Source organism: Grammomys surdaster, unplaced genomic scaffold (genome assembly GCF_004785775.1).
Source record: "Grammomys surdaster isolate TR1022 unplaced genomic scaffold, NIH_TR_1.0 241, whole genome shotgun sequence".
In the NCBI taxonomy this organism is placed as follows: Eukaryota; Metazoa; Chordata; class Mammalia; order Rodentia; family Muridae; genus Grammomys; species Grammomys surdaster.
Window position 1 is genome coordinate 3,061,471 of NW_021604686.1, and position 14,915 is coordinate 3,076,385.

A 14,915-nucleotide genomic window follows, 5' to 3' on the forward strand; every position below is an offset into this window, starting at 1 on the left:
GGATGAAAGGCTTCGATTCCCTTTCAAGTGCTCACTGAGAGATGCACTGCCCAGAGCTGTCCAAGGCTCTGTGACGCGCTCTCCCTGAGGACAGTGGTAGTCTGGCTGCCAGTGTCAAGTGTCTTGCTTGGAACATTTTCCAGAAACAACCTGCACTCAACCCGTGTGGCCTCCTCTTACTCTGCACGCCTTGTAAAAGCAAGGGCAGTCCACTGCCTGGCTGGTCGTGTCAGGAGCCCGACCCGAAAGTCTTTGGCCCCACTAAAGCAGATAGGGAGAGTGTAGACTGTGTTTACTGTGATGAAATGGTCCGGACCTCGAGGCTCCCAGGGATCACACTTTGAGAACCCCTTCTCTGTGATGACACTGGATGACAGAGAAGGCTCCCTGTGTTACTCCTTGGCCTTTAGACAGCCAGTCTGAAATATGAATCTTGAATTTAAAAGATCAGTCAACATTAGATCTTTTTAAAACTTATTTGTTTGGCTGGTGTGCATGTGTGTGCATGCACATGTGAGGGGCCAGAAGAGCACACTGGGTCCCGTGCAGCTGGGGTCATGGGTGGCTGTGACAGCCTCCTCACGCATCCCACTGTCAGCCGTCTCGTGGAGCCAGCATGGCAGCACTCACCCCCTGCTGCACTGGGTCCTTCCCTTGGCTTTCTCCTGCCTCCTGTGGGCCTGGGCTCTGCTGACACTCCTGGGTGATGCTGTCAGGTTCCTGAACGGTGACGTACTGGGCCAGGGTCTGCACGCAGCCACAACAGTGCTTCAGCGCCTCTGCTGTGGACTCCCCACTAAACTGGACACGGAACATCCGGCTCTTGTTCTGTGTGAAAGTAAAATGTCACCATTGAGTATTGTTCACCGTGAGGCCTTCCAGGAAATGCTCTCTTGCTTGCTGGGGCAGGTACACAGAAGCCAGGGTCTTGTTTCTGTGCCCTTTTAGAAGCCTTTCCTCGTGCTGGAATTCGTTTCCCTCAGGCAATGACACCAGCAAACTGGATGATCACTCCGCTGCCTGAAGGTCAGCATTTTATCTTCTTGTCAATACAGATTTTACACCTGATATATTTTTATTTTTAATAGGTTTTTAAGTTAACATAAACAAAAGTTTCTCATTCTTTAAATAGAAAAGCCTGAAAGCAATATACTACAGTCCTGGGTCACTAAAATCTTTCTGAATAGGACAAAGGGAAGAGCAGGCTGGGCTGGTGAGATGGCTCTGTGGGTAAAGTACTCACTATGCAAACCTGAGGACCTGCACTGGGTCCCCAACACTCAAATAAAAGCCAGGCATGTAGTTTTGCCTGTCATCCCTGCGCTGGGGAGCCGTGACTCAAGGACTCCAGAGTCTCAGTGGCCAGACAGCCTCGCTGAAATAGTAAGCAGTGAGTTCAGTAAGAGAACCTGTCTCAATCCTGAGATGGAGAGTGACTGAGGAAGACAGCTCTGGTCTCAGCGAATGCTTACACAGGAGGAAGGAAAGGGAGCTGGCTGCCATGTGAGACGAGGCAGTGAGCTTAAACCTCTGGAGGAGTGCACAGACAGATCTTGAAGCTTGTGCACTCCAAACCTCCAGTACCCTGTATCCTTAGGACACCTGACGGCTACGCAGTCAGGTCAGGGAGCTCCCTTTAGTTTCCTGTATGAGTTACGTCCTTAGGCAAATTGGCAGTGTGGGGCAGGTGCAACTAAAATATACAAAAAACTACAGGTAACAATCAGTTACTTGATTCTAAGCTTAAGACCAGACCTGGGTCATAATAACATAAAACCAGTTAGTACCAGTTTCCTTCTTCCAGTCTAATCTGTCTAGATGAGTCAGCCCACACAAAGCTTCCCAGGCAGCACTGCATGCATTTGCTCCATTTTTTCCCCATAAAGAAAGCCGGTGCTGAGATTAGCATGTAGACTGCCCTTTCTATGTAAATCACGTGTTAGTATGAAAATATTCTGACCTCAGCAAAAGTCTAAAAGTTCCTATAGACAAGTAGTTGCTTTTCCCCACTCAGTCTGTTGTTTATATAAAACTCGCCAAACGGGGCCAAAGACTTGGTCGCTCGGGAGCATGTAGAACCCCCTCCCCATATTCCCATTCACCTGGCTCTCCGAGGGTGTTGTCATCACTCCATGAAGAGTACCTGGATCTGTCACAAGTCATCTTAGCACTCTCCCATGTAATACGTAATATATAGGCTGTATTTTGTGCATATTTTTAAGCCACAGTGCTGTAGCCTAATTTTCTATTCAATGGGTGTATAAAAATAGAAGTATAGCTCATTACTTCTAAAAGCTGAACATACCTCTTTATTTAACTGGCCTCCTACTGACAAATATTCAGGTTGCCCCAGCCTTTCCCCTATTATAACTCCTGAATGCAGGCTTGCCCGTGTGCTCATTCCCTGTAACATTCGGAACTGAGCTGTTTCTCATGGTCACTTTTGTCACATAAGAGGGAAGCAGATTTTCAAACTTGCACTTCTCTGGTTATAATTGAGCTTGAAATATTTGTTTTTTTTTAAAGATTTATCCATTTATTTTATGTATATGAGTACAATTACAGCTGTTTTCAGACACACCAGAAGAGGGCGTTAGATCCCATTACAGATGTTTGTGAGTCACCATGTAACTGCTGGGAATTGAACTCAGGACCTCTGGAAGAGCAGTCACTGTTCTTAACTGGTGAGCCATCCCTCCAGCCCCTGAGCTTGAATATTTTTCCTAAGCTTCCTAGTTCATTTGTATCTTTCTCTTGTGTGTGCTTACTGCTGCCTTTGGTATTTCAGTCTTCTGAATGAATAATTCCCAAATTTATCAAGTCAGTAAAAGTGGCCTGCAACCTTCTGAGGGGAAAAGGATCCCAGAGGCAGAGGAGGGTGGCAGAGTTCCTGAGCTGCAATTCCAGGCAGTTGTGTGTGAGCAGCCTGCCGTGGATGCTAGAACCAGAACCTCTCCGAGAGCAGTTAAGTGCTCCTATCTGCTGAGCCATCATCTCTCTAGCTCCAAGGAAAACATTTTCAAGTTCACAAACTGTCTAGACAGTTTGGGTTACCTAAGCTGTCAGTCACCTAAGAGTTACAATATTTTAAGAAGGGATTCTGATCTTAGGTAGATACTTCATTTCAAGTTAGGTGATTTACAGGAAACTCCACAGACCTTTTGAGAACAGAGGAAGCGCAGCTGAGTGCTGGCCTGGCATTGTCTCCACACAGCACAGCAGAAGCTTTTCTTCCCAGGAGAGGGTAGGCTTACCAAGTGCTTAACTACTCTACAGCAGAAATTGTCACCTTCTCTGGAAGATGTCATACCCCAGTGCCACACAGAGCCAGGGAGGCACCAGAGACCTTGAGTACCCATTGTGTTTTCCTGTTAGCTTCAGATTATTGAGGTTTAAACTACACCTCAGTCTTGAAGCCCAAGAGGACAGTCACTAATCCAGGAATGTTGAGAGGCCAGGCCCTGAGGAGGTCATAAGAATCACAGAAGGTCACTAAGCAGAGCCCCAGTGACTGAATCTTGGGTGCTTTCTAAGACACGGTGGTGAGGCTAGACACATGCTTGCTCCCTGGTTCTTGCCATGAGATGTCTTGTACCACTTTAAGACTATGTCATCAAGAAGGCCCTTACCAAATGCCAGTCCCTTGAATCTCCAACACTGTGGGCTATGTAAAGATTCTTTCTCTGTAAAGTAACCCGGCCTGTTATTTCGTTATAGCCGTGGCAAACTGACTTAATACACTGAGAGAGCAGACTTCAGTGTGTGTCGCTGAGGTAATCCTCAAAGCACAGGATGGACAAAGTCAAGACGTTTCTCCAGTGAACTGCTAGGATGGGAAACAGAGATTGGCTCCTTTCACCCAAAGTGTCTTTCAGACAGGAAGGAAATGTCAGCCCATAACCCACTGGCCAGTGTTCTCCTTAGTGATCAGTACTGTTTAAAGGAAGGAGACCCACCTTCAAGCCTATTTAGTCTGTGTATTCTGCTTAAAGAGAGAAAAGTACCATGTTTACTATCTGCAGAATCCAAATTATGTTCTATTTCTGCTACAGGAGCACAAACCTTACCTCTGTTTGTCAATTTGAACAGTGTATGTCGTACAGAGGCCGAAAGCTCTGTTAGTATGTGACATCAAGGCAGCAGAGAGGAGGAAAAGAAACCTGATGTTGCTAAGTGTCAGAAGTGTTTGATGGGGCCTGCAGACAGCTCAGGGTAAAAGCACTTGCTGCTAATTCTGATGACCTGATTTCTGTCCCTGGAACCCACATGCTGGAATGAGAAACCCAACTTCCCCAAATTGTCCTCTGATCTGGCTTTCCCATGCCTCCTACCACCTAAAAAATAGTGGTAAAAGCATTTGCTAGAATGCATTGTGCAGTCCTGGCAAACATCTCAGTAAATAAACGACAACTGAAGCAGAACCTCCTTGATGTAGTAAAGACCTAAGCAGCAGCTAGAGGTGCATTTACCACTTGAGCACCATGACCTGTGCTGTGCAGTCAGGGAGAGGCCAGGACGCTGGCACAGCCAAGGGTGCCAGGGCTCAGTATAAAGGCCAGTCACTGTCTCCTGATGCTGTGACAAGTACTTGACTGAGAACAACTAGACAAAGGAGGGTCTCCACTGGCTCAGGGGTTCATGGGGTTCTGCTCACTGTGGAACAAAAGGCGTGGGGGCTGAGGTGGCTGGTCACAAGCCATCTGCAGAAGGAGATTGGTGCTGGTGTCCACTAGACTTTCCTGCTCCTCCATTTTACACAGTTCAGGCACCCAACCCACAACCAGGGTGAGTCCTGTCTCCTCACTGAAACCCTAGAGGCACCAGCTGGACGTGCCTAGAGAGGTCTTTCCTAGGTGATGCTAAAAACAAGTCAAATTGTTTTTATTTCACTTCACAATGAAGAATAACCATCACAGGTGGGGAAAGTATTACAAAATGTGAACCACTGGAAATAATCATCATTTGCAGATGATAAAATCACTTTCTTAGAAACCTTAAATATTAACATGTTAATAAAAGTACAATAAGGAGGTTAAATTGAAATTGACTCAAAAAATCAATATTAAGTAGCTGGAAATAAGTTGTGGATAAAGAATCATTTGTATAGTGGCAAACAAAATACTTCCAGTTTTAACTTTTAAATGGCTCAGCAGTTAAGAGCACTTCCTGCTCTTGCAGAGGACCCAAGTTCAATTCCCAGCCCCCACATTGGGCAGCTCACAATCACCTGTAATCTCAAGGGTACCCAGGGGATCAGAAGCCTCTGACCACCAGGGGAATGTATATATACATTAAATAATAAAAATAAATCCTTAAAAAGTCTAATTATGACATATATATATATATATATGTATTAAAGCTTATGTAAATTATTAAACATGCACATATAGCGTCTAAACAAAGTTAATGTAAATGAAGTATGTGTCTGATTTACAGAAGAAACAGATGTTTGCCAGTCTGTTAATGTTGCCGTTGTTGCAGTATTGTTTATGCAGCTATTTCCTAGGAAAGACTAACTCACAGCAGACCTCCTGGTATTTTTTCTGCCTCTTTTCTCCAGTGTTCCCTGAGCCAAAGATGGATGTCACTTGTTGACGCTGGGTTGGTCTCTGGGTTGTAGCCACTCGTGGTCTACAAAGCCAGTTCTTGTGGCTTCTTTTAATGGTTGTTACATTGCTTTCTGGCTATTACATTGTTAAACACTACCTGTGACCTGCTGAGGCAGGCCTTCTTACTAATGTGTTAAGCGTCAGGACTGTAGCTACCTTAGAGACAATGAGCAGAAATGGCTTCTGAGATCAACGACTGTATGGTGGCAGGAAATCTCCTGTGTGTCTACCATGAAACGTTCCACACTACTGCAGGCTTGTCACCCACATCCATGGCAGAAAGAACTGCAAGTTCAAGTTAGAGGTCACTGGAAAGCCCTGAGGTTCACAGACCCCCTGAGCTCTGTGACACTTTCTGGAGTCTATACTCCTAGCTAAGCACCATTCACTAGATGCTCTTGAATTCCTAAGGTCTGACTTAAAGTTAGTACCTGTCCCCTAAATTTCATTATGTGCTTGGCTGAATGTTAACAGATTGGTGCTCGTTCCCCCGTCTCCCGCCCCCTTTGGCTTGTTTTTCTGAGACTAGAGTTTTTCTTTGTGTAGCCCTGGCTGTCCTGGAACTTGCTCTGTAGACCAGGCTAGTCTTGAACTCACAGAGATCCACCTGCCTCTCTGGTGCTGGGACTAAAGGGGTGCACCACCACCACCTTCATGTGCGTGTGGATTTTAAGGGGCATCATCTAGGTGATTAGTTTGCATGTTTCTTTGATATTTAACATAGCTAGCAAACAAATAAAACGGAATTTAAAATTTTTAAGGTTTACTTGCATTATTTATGTCTATATGTGTATGTCTGTGTGTGTTGGGGGGGGTGGGGGTGCCCACAGAGGTTAGATTGAGACTAAGATCCCCTGGAACTGGAGTTGCAGGTGGCTGTGACCTGCCCAAGGTGCCATCCCATGGGGAGACAAAGAACAGCTTACAGAAGTGGGTTCTCTTTATTTTATGGGTGTTTGCTTTTTGGTTTTTGTTTTTTTTGAGGCAGGGTCTCTCTACATAGCCCTGGCTGACCTGGAACTGTGTAGACCAGGCTAGCTTTGAAGTCACAGAGATCTGCCTCTGGAGTGCTAGGATTAAAGGCATGTGCCCCACACCCAGTTCCTACTTTTAAATATTACAATGAGAAGAAATGACAATATATAGTCAATGGACCCTTCAAAAATACCTTCTTAAACATCTAACTAAGCAGACCCGCCTTGCCAGCCCATCTGCTCTTGGTGCTCAGAGCAGAGACGCCACACGGCACAGCCTGCACTGGCCACCAGCCTGCATGCCAGGAGGAGCTCCTACTTGCTTGGGGTTTTGCTTACTGGGCAAACCTTTCTTCAACACATTCTTCCAGCACTAGTTGGTCCTGCCCCAGGGGTTCCCCCATACCCCTACCTTGACACACACACAGCAATGGGAAAAGGGCATTAGTGTACACATGGCCAGCCATGCAGCTCAGTGTCATCTTGCCTTTATTGTCGTTCCAAACAGAAGACAGTCCATGCGTCTTACAATCTTCAACCAGTTCTTGCTGCCAATGAGCGAAAACCCTTCCTGAAACAGCAATTAGGTGAGGTTAGTGACAGGAACAGAAAGGGACAAGTACTTACTCAAAATTTGCACATGGAATAATGCCACCAAATGCCAAGGTGTGTAACTCGCCAGTGCCAAGTTCCAGCACTCACTTAAAGGCCGGCTCTCAACCTCTTTGTATTAAAATGAAGAAAAATACCCAAGTAGTAGACATCCTTTCTACTTGAAAAGCACATTTCTCTGCTTCCAGATTTGCCCAGACGACTTTCTATTCCTGAGAAACAGGCTTCCCTGTTCTCAGTTTATCAAACCCACTGCTAACTGTGGTGAGATACCTTGTCATAAGAACCCTGTTTTCTCAATAATGGGAAATGTGAGGCCATTTGGTCTTCTGAGTACTCAGATCTCTGTTTACATCTGACAGAGAAAAACGGAAAAACCAGCAGAGAGAGCAGTAGAGGGCACAAGCCTCAAAGAAGTGCTCAGAGGACCTAGCACTGTCTGCAGAGCGGATACGAAGGGTTTATGGCCTGTGGCTCCAGCTGCCTGCACGTGGCTGGGACGCAGCCTGAGTTGGAACATGTTCAGCCTGATCACCCACCATGAGTAAGAGCTCCATGTGGACAGCCTCTTTACCCTAGAAGCTCAAGAACTCTGGAGACAAGAGAAAATGCCCGTGGCCATTTCAGCCTCCCCAGTTTGCTCTTCCTAAGTCCCTACTGGTAATTTTCAACTCCCACCCAAATTCACCAATAGTTTCTTTTTAAAAACAGAACAAGAAGTCAGGCAAAGCCTTTATAGTTTCTTCTTAAAACTTTGTTATCCTGGGCATGGCAGTACACACCTGAAATACATAGGAACACTGAGTCAGGACTGCCACGTTTGAGAGGTGCTCAAGTTTCACAATGAAACTTGGTCTCAAAATAAAAACAGGACAAAACCTCCGAGATTAGTGAGAAGAAGTGTGTCATTATGACACCCCCAAATAAGCTGTTACAGGTGGCAGGCTGTGGGGAGGCACAGAATGAGTATGCGTGAGTTGTGCTTACAAGGCACAATTTGGTAATATTGGCAATGCAAATGTGTGTATCCTTTGACCTGACAGGCCAGTGCCAGGGACATCTTGACATGATGCAGACATTACTGCATTAAATCTTACTGTATTTGTTTATTTAACAAGAGGGAGGAGGCGGAGGGCTGCCACCATGCAAGTGTGGAGGGCAGACGACAAGTATTTTCTCTCCTTCCACTTCAGGGGGTTAAATCCAGGGTAGGCTTGTGCAGCAAGCCCTTTACCTGCTGAGCTGCCTCTCGGGCCCAGAACATGCTATGTTTTTTCTAGTTAATGTGAAATGTAGTTCTAAAAAAAAAAAAAAGTGAAGTTTAAGATAAAATATTTTATATCACTTCCACTTTTTAAAATAATATTTGAAATTCAGGTTTTTTGGAATGTGTGTGTGTGTCTGTCTGTCTGTCTGTCTGTCTGTGTCTGTGTGTGTGTCTGTGTGTGTTGCACTTCATATCCAGCCTGTCTGTACCACAAAATTGAGGAGCCAGTCTCTGACCTATGCCTGACTCTCCCTTTCTCCCTTCAGATCCTGACCACCTTTATCTTCTTGGGTTTGGACAAAGACCCTGGAGATCCCAGGGACCCCAGAGCATGTGCACCTGTAAGGACAGCTGCACGCATGACTCTCCTGCAGTGTGCACCGTGCAGACGGTTGCACGCGTGACTCTCCTGCAGTGCGCACTGTGCAGACGGCTGCACGCATGACTCTCCTGCAGTGCGCACTGTGCAGCTCATTCCCAGAGTCTCATCACCATGTGGTCCTTGACCCCACTCCCACAGTCACACTGACAGCTTGCCATGGTGGTTCATGTCTACAGTCCCAGTACCTGGGAAGCTGAGGCAGGAGGACTGCCATAAGGTCAGGGCCAGCCTGAGCTATATAGTGAGGTCCAGAGCAAGACCCAATCTCAAAAATTAACAATAAAAAGTCTCCGTAAACACAGAGGAAGACATCAGGAGAGGAGCAAAGGACACAAAGGACTCGGGTGCTGTGTCCACTGTGAATAAGCATGGCCAAAAAGAATACCTTTGCCCTCATCTTCCAGGTCTCTCACTCACTGAGCTAGTTTCTATAGTGGCTTAAATGCACTTCCCCGGTCCCTTTCCAGGTAAGTTTTCTTGCTACATACCTCATACTGGCCTCTAACTGGGTACCCTCCTGCCTTAGCTCCCCAAATGCTGAAATGACAGGACTGCATCTCCACACTTGGTCTCTGATGCCTCCTGGTTCCAACTCTGCTGACCAGTGTAAGCTAGCCACTACCCTGGAGGATGTCACTGCAGGTAGGGTCACTGGTACTGAACAAGATAAATCAGCTTTAAACCCATGCAAAGTATGACTTCATAAGCTTTGATGTGAACAGGGTACTTCCCGTTCATGAGATGACAAAGCATTCCCACCTGTGACAAAGACCCTGAATCTGAGAGGAACACAGGAGACAATGGCTCTAGAAATAGCTGGATGACTAACTGCTGATAACCCTGAGTACCAAGCTCTGGGTGCCAAAGGCTTCCTGATGAAGGTGGCGATAAAAATGAGATTCTGCCTGAAGCTTCAGAGCTGCGTCTCCACTCCCTTCTCTGAGTTTATGAGGTTCAGATTATACAGAAAAGAGGGAAAAGGTCCCCAATAGTAGAGTCTTTGCAGGACACAACATTATGAGGAAGACAGAAGCAGCAAAGGGAATCAGAGTCCTAAAAGTGTGTGCTTTCAACAGTGACAACCAGTGGTTATTTATTGTGTTAGTCAAAAAGAGCAACGAGGCAGTAAAACTCATTTGCAGGCAGGTCAGGATTAGATCGTAGCCTAGGACTTGAATATGGGTTTTTCTACCTCATTTAAAAAAAAAAAATCTGCCGGGTTGTGACAGAGAAGAAACACCGGTCTAATTTCCAAAGGGTCACTTCACATTTCCCACAGAAGCAAACATCCTGTCTCAGACTGATGACCATAGACCGTAGCCTGAGATGCTTGCCACACGAGAACTGCCTGGGTCTGTATGCTGTACCTTCTTTGTGTATGCCAGAAACACAACCACGTGGTCTCACGGAAGCACAGGCAATTTAACAGCGAGGCAGATACATAGTAAACAGCACCCACAAGTAATTGGCACTGATTACACCAGTCATTCCTGCCAGTTACTGCAATGGAGTCCAGAGTCTGGGTCACACCTACGGCTGCAGCATCTGCCTCTCACACTCACCCTAACAAAGCCAACTGCTAGGACTCTGACTGGCCTCACATGCTAACTGCAGGCTGAGCCAATCAGCTGTCTCTCTCGTGGGGCTCTCCATAGGGCTCTGTGCCCGTGCTTTCTTTCAAAGTACCTTACAAAGCTTTTATTCTTCTGAATAAAACCTTCAGACACAGCACAGGTCTGCTGGACTGTGACAGTTTCCCAGACTTGCTTATTCCTCCTCCATTCCCAAACAAAGCCTTTCTGCTCGGAGATTTATCTTCTGTTGTAAGTTTTAAGACACGGTCTCCTCACAGAGCCCACCTAAACTCTCAACCTTCCTCCCCCAGCACAGGTTCCTCTTTTGTTTTCATCCTGTTATGTACATTTTGAAGTATACACACAGGAGTAGAAAAAAACAGCACAGTGAAATGATCTGGTTACAACTGTCACCATATCATACCCACTCGGCAGCCACCCACTCCCCTGGAGCATTCTGAAGCTAAGACAGATATCTGTAAAAATTGCAGGATGTATTTCTTCAAAGCTAAGGTCTCTAAAAACATAACCACAAGCTGCTGTGGCGGCGTGGGGGGTGGGACTGCGTGGACTGCAGATGGGCCATGTGTGCAGCTCAGGCTCTGGCGCTGCCGCTGAGCATCATAGAGTGGACAGTTGGCTCCGATGGTGTCGTCGTAGGCTAGGGCAGGTTCACGGAGTCAGATACAGTAATCAACTATTCGCTCATCAAGATAAAGTACACCAAACATGGCACTCTGAAATATCAGAGAGACTGTGCTAACACTGGCCACTTTATGAACCCTTTGTATGATGAGGCTCCCTGCTCCTCCCCAGTGCAGCCCTCTGGAGAGCTGGCCCTGCACCTTGCCTAGGCAGTACTAGAAAGCTGGCTGTGGTGGTGTGGGAGTGGGGGGGAGAGCTGGTCCTGGGGGTGGGGCACTGGAGAGCTGGTGGGCTGACCAACCCAGGCTCAGATCCAAGGATGTGAGTTGGCCCACACCAATATCTACCTCATCTATGAACTTCTGGGATAACCAAAGCTACAGAATCTCCATGACACAGGGAGCAGGGTATCTGAGCAGTCACAGAGAAGACCCAGTATTGATGTGTGGCAGAAGCCAGAGGCCTGGAACCAGAACAGTGACTCATTGCAATGAACATTCACAAGCAAAGCTGTTTGGGGCAAAGAGTACATTGTGTGACACACCACAGCTCCCATGGTGAAAGTTTTTTAAATTTATATTTTGGGGGAGGGGAGGTTGCAAAGGGTAGGGGGAGGATTTAGAGGGATAGGGAGGTGCGTGGGATTGGGGTGCATGATGTGAAATTCACAAAGGATCGATAAAAAGTTAAAAAACATAACCACAAAGCCAAATCTTTAAAAATTAACAACTCCTTGTTATCAAATGTCTTTGGCAATATCACATTTCCCTGTCTTCTGGCATTTTCCTCCAGTCCTTCATTTTGTGACCAGGTATCCAAATGCCATCTGCACACTGTGGCATGGCCAGGATACCATCCTTACTCTGTGACGTGGGCAGCTGTGTCCCGTTGTCCTGCGGACTTTTCCCTGTCTTTTCTCATCTTCCCTTACAATCTCTGTTGAGACATTAAGTCACGGAGTCTCTAGATCAAAAATCAACAGATTCCTCTCTGTATAGGGTAAATATCTTAGGAGTGTGGGCCATGCAGCCTCCAGGCCCCAGATGAACTCAGGCCTGTGGTGTGGGAAAGCAGCCAACCAGGTCTTACCACGAACACTGAAATCAGAACTGTATACAGTTTTTCACATCTCACGATATAGTATTCCTTTCTCAGTGCTTTTTAACCATTCAAAAATGTATAAATTAGGGGCTGTCTAACAATTAGGGGCTGTCTAACAATTAGGGGCTGTCTAGCAATTTGACCCTTAGATCCACATAAAAAGCTAGGCACAATGATACATTATAATCCTAGTGCTAGCAATTAGTAGGCAAGAAGACTCCTGGGCTGGCTGGCCAGCGGTCTAGCCTACGGCAAAACCAGGACCCGGTAAGATATCTTGCCTCAAAAATAAACTGGATGGCTCCTAAGGAATACCACTCAAGGTTGACCTCTGCCTTCTAACTGCAAATGTGCACCCACGGATTGATGCACACCCCCGCATTGGTGTATGCCCACGCATTGGTGCACGCTCCCACATTGACGCACACCCACAAATTGACACGCCCCCCGCATCGATGCACACACCAATACTGCATACTGCATACAAAGGAAGAGCAAGGCTACTCACAGCCCACTGTTACTCGTAACCCCTAGACTCATCCTCAGTAAACTCTGTTCTTGTGCCTGCAGGCAAGCTTCTCCCATGTATCCTGTGTCCTGTATCCCTTATAGATCAAGAACTTTGGTCAAAGCCAGGCTCATCCTTCCTTGGATTTTGCTAGACCACAGATCATGACTCTGTGGTCTAGCAAATGCACATGTCTCTGTCCTACGTGTGTGAATGTAGCAGATACTATAAGCACTGCCTACGCTCATTACATCACTAGAAGTTCTGTCCCTTGTTTATTTATGAACTTGAGTATATCTGAAGGATGCAGCCTAGCATGGTGACATATGACGATCGTTCCCACAGGCCTTTCAGTCTGCAGTTTCACTTAGTTGGTTTTAAAAGGGAAACTAGGAGAAAAGCTGCCGAGCCATTCCTGCCTAAGAGGACTAAGAGGGTTAAAATTCTACTCTTGTTATAAACAACTTAAGACTGAACAACTTCTGGAAGCATCCTGCACACACAGAGAAGAAAGCAAGAGCAGGAGGATTGTGGGAGCTGGTGAAAGGGGAACAAACTGGGTGAGCCTCTGATCACCGAGGCTTTGTGCTTGGAATCAATTCCAGACTGAAGCCAGGCATGGTGTCCACATCTGTGATCCCAGCATGTGGGAAGAAGGAAGATCAGACAGTCCATGCTCACTCTTGGCGACTTAGCACCTTCAAGGCTAGCCTGGGCTACATATGATTCTGTCTAAACCTTAAAAAAAAAAGATGTATGGATTTTTATGTGTATGAGTGTTTTGCCTGCATGTATGCATGTGTATCATGTGTCATACCTGGTGACTAGAGGTCAGAAGAGGGTGTCGGATCCCCCAGAACTGGAGTTAGGGATGGTTGTGAGCCACCATATGGGTGCTGGGAATCAAACCAAGATTCTCTGAGAGAGAAACAAGTGCCCTAAACTCCTGAGCCATCTTTCTATGCCCCCATCTCAAAAACCTTTAAAAATGAATAAAAGAATCCAGACTGACAAAGAGAAGGAGAACAGACTGAGCTTGTGGTCTTAATGAGAAGAAAGAGATGGGAAAACGCAGACGTGGCTGGAGCTGGTTACAGGATCGCTGGAAGCAGACTGCTCTTGGGCGGGGCTTCACAAACCTGCCTCAGGGGCCCTGAAGCCTCCGGCTGACCTGCAGTCTGGGCACTGGAGATATGACGTCAACCTTGTTCGAGAGTAACCTCTGGCAGGAGAAACAGCACCACTGAGACAGCCCAGCAGTCCCAGGATGCCACAGGCGAGAACAGTTTCTGCAGCTAGGGTTGAGCGCCTTCCCTGGATGCAGAGGCTGCTCAAGACACAGCACACCTCAGAATGCTGTGCAATCAGCTGCAGGGTAAAGGTCGCTCTACCCCACCCACGAGAGAGTCAAAACAAGTTTCCAAAGGGTCAAACTGATGGTAAGTACCTTACTTGCTTAAAATCCTCAAAACTCTTTTAAGGGGCACAAAGGACTCGTGCTTCATATTGCAGGCATCTGAAATCATCTGATCAGAAATCACCAATATATGTAGCTCGACAGGCTAACAACAACTATTCAGTGTCAAGAAAAATGAGTCAGTAACAAACTGGAATTGCAGTGCCGACAGACAGGGAGGATGGGTAAAAGCTGTATGTGCTCAAGCATTAAAAATAAAAAGACAAATGAAAAAAATCTAAAAACTAAGAAACGGATACAAGAATGTAAGAACAAGTCCTAACCTGTGTTTTCCTGGCCCCGGACTTGGGAAGGGTTACCTCTGAGGACAACAAAAGAGTTCATTGTATTGATGGTGGGGGCAGAGGACACCCAGGTGACTTTCAATATATGTAAGTTAGACCTCATTAAAGAGAAGCTGCCAATATCTTCACCAAATCGAACACTGTCACTTAAAAGACAAGTCTAGGTCCTGGGTAGAAAGAAAAGCAGGTGGATGAAGGCAGAGACAAGAAGACAGATGTGACTGAGGAAATGCATGGCATCCAACATGGCTGTAGGATCATGGGCAGACTCAACAAAGAGACACAGTTTCTCAAAAAGGCCTTCATGCTATCAAAAATAATATCATTTTCTACCTTCTGACAATGTGATACCATAGTTTGAGTTTTAAATACTAAGCTCATTGGCCCAAATCTGTCCTCAAGATTAGTTGTTATTTAACTCTATAAATGAATAGCAGAACACTCAGAAAGGGTAAGTATAACCCTTCCCAAGCGTAAGAACT

At 46.2% G+C, this 14,915-nt stretch overlaps 1 protein-coding gene across 1 annotated transcript in view; it reads right to left on the minus strand.

Annotated features, from left to right (window-relative positions):
- Rec114 (REC114 meiotic recombination protein) overlaps positions 1 to 14,915 on the minus strand; it is a 94,559-nt gene that overhangs the window by 6,772 nt on the left and 72,872 nt on the right. The window contains exons 3-4 of the mRNA XM_028774426.1: positions 7,071 to 7,154; positions 631 to 828 (exon numbers count right to left, since the gene is read on the minus strand). Coding sequence (XP_028630259.1) covers positions 631 to 828; positions 7,071 to 7,154 — 282 coding nt within the window. The remainder of the gene's footprint in view (positions 1 to 630; positions 829 to 7,070; positions 7,155 to 14,915) is intronic.